The 2,063-nt window shown below is 35.2% G+C and overlaps 1 protein-coding gene across 1 annotated transcript; it reads left to right on the plus strand.

Moving 5' to 3' along the window:
* The first annotated feature begins 366 nt into the window (after positions 1-366).
* LOC140968810 (caffeic acid 3-O-methyltransferase-like) lies at positions 367-1,771 on the plus strand. Its single transcript, XM_073429921.1, has 3 exons — positions 367-712; positions 934-998; positions 1,163-1,771. The coding sequence occupies exons 1-3, from the start codon at positions 520-522 to the stop codon at positions 1,454-1,456; spliced, it is 552 nt and encodes a 183-aa protein (XP_073286022.1). The 5' UTR covers positions 367-519; the 3' UTR covers positions 1,457-1,771.
* The last annotated feature ends 292 nt before the right edge of the window (positions 1,772-2,063 follow it).

Consider the following 2,063-nt stretch of genomic DNA (forward strand, 5'->3'; position numbering starts at 1 on the left):
TGTGTACAATATGGTCATATGAACATCTCAATCCAAACAAAAAATTACTTATTGCCTCACTTTTTCTTTTTTTGGTATTTAGATGCTTATCTTGTATAAAAAATGAACCAAGAGTATCATTACCGATATAACATAAAATGACCCAGAAAGTTTCATATAACTTGGTACATCAGCCTGAATTATTTGAAAGAACTTCCCATTTGCTTTGGTGGTGAGTGACCCAAGGAACCACATTGAGCCACCTTTCCATTAGTTCTGCAAACACTGTCGAGATTCGAAACCTACGATTTTTCAAGCTATACTCCTCATGCATCTCTAGCTACTTATATGTGAAATGAATAATGATGAGTTTCATATGTTTGGAAAATCTTTACATTGCCTTCGATCTCTTGCAGGTATTCATTGAAGGATACGGTTCTTAAAGAAGGTGGCACTTTATTTGAAAGAATTCACGGCAAACATTATTATGAGTTTACATCAACATTTGATTCCAAAACTCTTGAGAGGTTTGATAATGCTATGGGAGCTCATTCTACCATGACAATGAAAAGGGCTTTAGAAGTATATAATGGTTTCGATGAATTAAGCTCGATAGTGAACGCTGGTGGTGGTAACGGTGTAACTCTCGATATGATTATTTCCAAGTATCCTTCCATTCATGGCATTAACTTTGATTTGCCAGAGGTCATAAAAGTCGCCCCAACATATAATGGTAATTAATCAATGAATTGAAGTTCCTCTATCACATCTGAATTATTTTTTTTAATATTTGTAAGTCTTTTAAAAATGAAATCTATACCCCTTGAAATCCATTTGAATGGCCAGTGATACCCCGTCTTGCCCCCGAAATGAAATCCTCCCCAGTGCTAATTAGTAGCTGTTCATTTGAGGATCAGTCGAGTGAATGCAATAAATTACTTGTATTCGATGTAGGAATTGAGCATGTTGCCGGAGACATGTTTGTTGAAGTACCAAAGGGAGATGCTATCTTATTGAAGGTATAACGTTTCTTCTCTTGGCTTGAGTTGATATACTAAAAGAAACATATATTAACTTTCATAATTTTATAAATCGATATTGTAGTGGCTCATCGGAGCCTTGACTTCTTGTAACCCCATTTGTTTTTGCATCTGATTTATCTCTTTACTTGTCTTTGAAACAGTTTGTACTGCACAATTGGGACGACAATAAATGCTTGAAACTTCTAGAAAACTGCTACAAAGCATTGACAGACAAGGGAAAAGTGATTGTTATGGACGCTATTTATCCCGAAGACCTACAACCTGATAATTACTCCAAGTTTGTGGCTCAATTGGATGTGATCATGTTTGCTAATTTTGGAGGAAAGGAGAGGACACAAAGTGAGTTTGAAGCTCTAGCAAACGGAGCTGGATTTGCAGAATTTAAGGTTATGTCTCGTGCATATGGAACATGGATCATGGAATTTGTCAAATAATTAGTTGGACTATTTTAGCGATGTCATGAAACAAATGATTCTGCTCTACTTTCTCGAATAAACCAATATCACCTGATTCTTTCTGAGCCAGTGTAAGTAAGTTTGACATCAGCTATAGCCAAGGCATAATTCTTTGTTATGCAAGCTTTTTTATATTATGTTTTGTGATTGATGTTACTGAAATGGTCGAAGCTTTGTCCAATTAAGTCTGTGTGTGTATTACAACACTATGCGTTGTTTGTTTCTTAGTCCAATGGAGTCTGTCGTGATATATTTGTAGCAACCGTTGTTAGAGGAAATAAATATTCATCTTTGTACGCTTTTGTTGGCATGTGATTGTCTGTAAAAGCCCTTGTCGTGTAATAATCAACTTTAAACTTTTGTTTTTTTTTTTCTGGTAAATTGTATTTTTTTCGATTTCGGTCATTTTGTGCTCAAAACTGAAATTGGCCACCGGAAATTGTCAGTCATATATGGTGAATCGGCAAATCAATTTGGGATTTTGGTGAGAAGTAACCAAAGGGGGCTTTTTTTAATTCCATCTAAGAAAGTCCGAAAAAGGAAAAAACTATAAAAGTACACATCATCTTACAAACAAAATTTTACC

The sequence above is a fragment of the Primulina huaijiensis genome, unplaced genomic scaffold (assembly GCF_012295235.1).
Source record: "Primulina huaijiensis isolate GDHJ02 unplaced genomic scaffold, ASM1229523v2 scaffold37775, whole genome shotgun sequence".
Taxonomy (NCBI): domain Eukaryota; kingdom Viridiplantae; phylum Streptophyta; class Magnoliopsida; order Lamiales; family Gesneriaceae; genus Primulina; species Primulina huaijiensis.

Coding starts and splice junctions, on each gene's coding strand:
- LOC140968810 (XM_073429921.1), top strand. CDS start 520: ATGGGAGCTCATTCTACCATGACAATGAAAAGGGCTTTAGAAGTATAT. Junction 713..933: donor AGTCGCCCCAACATATAATG/GTAATTAATCAA, acceptor TATTCGATGTAG/GAATTGAGCATGTTGCCGGA. Junction 999..1,162: donor GAGATGCTATCTTATTGAAG/GTATAACGTTTC, acceptor TCTTTGAAACAG/TTTGTACTGCACAATTGGGA.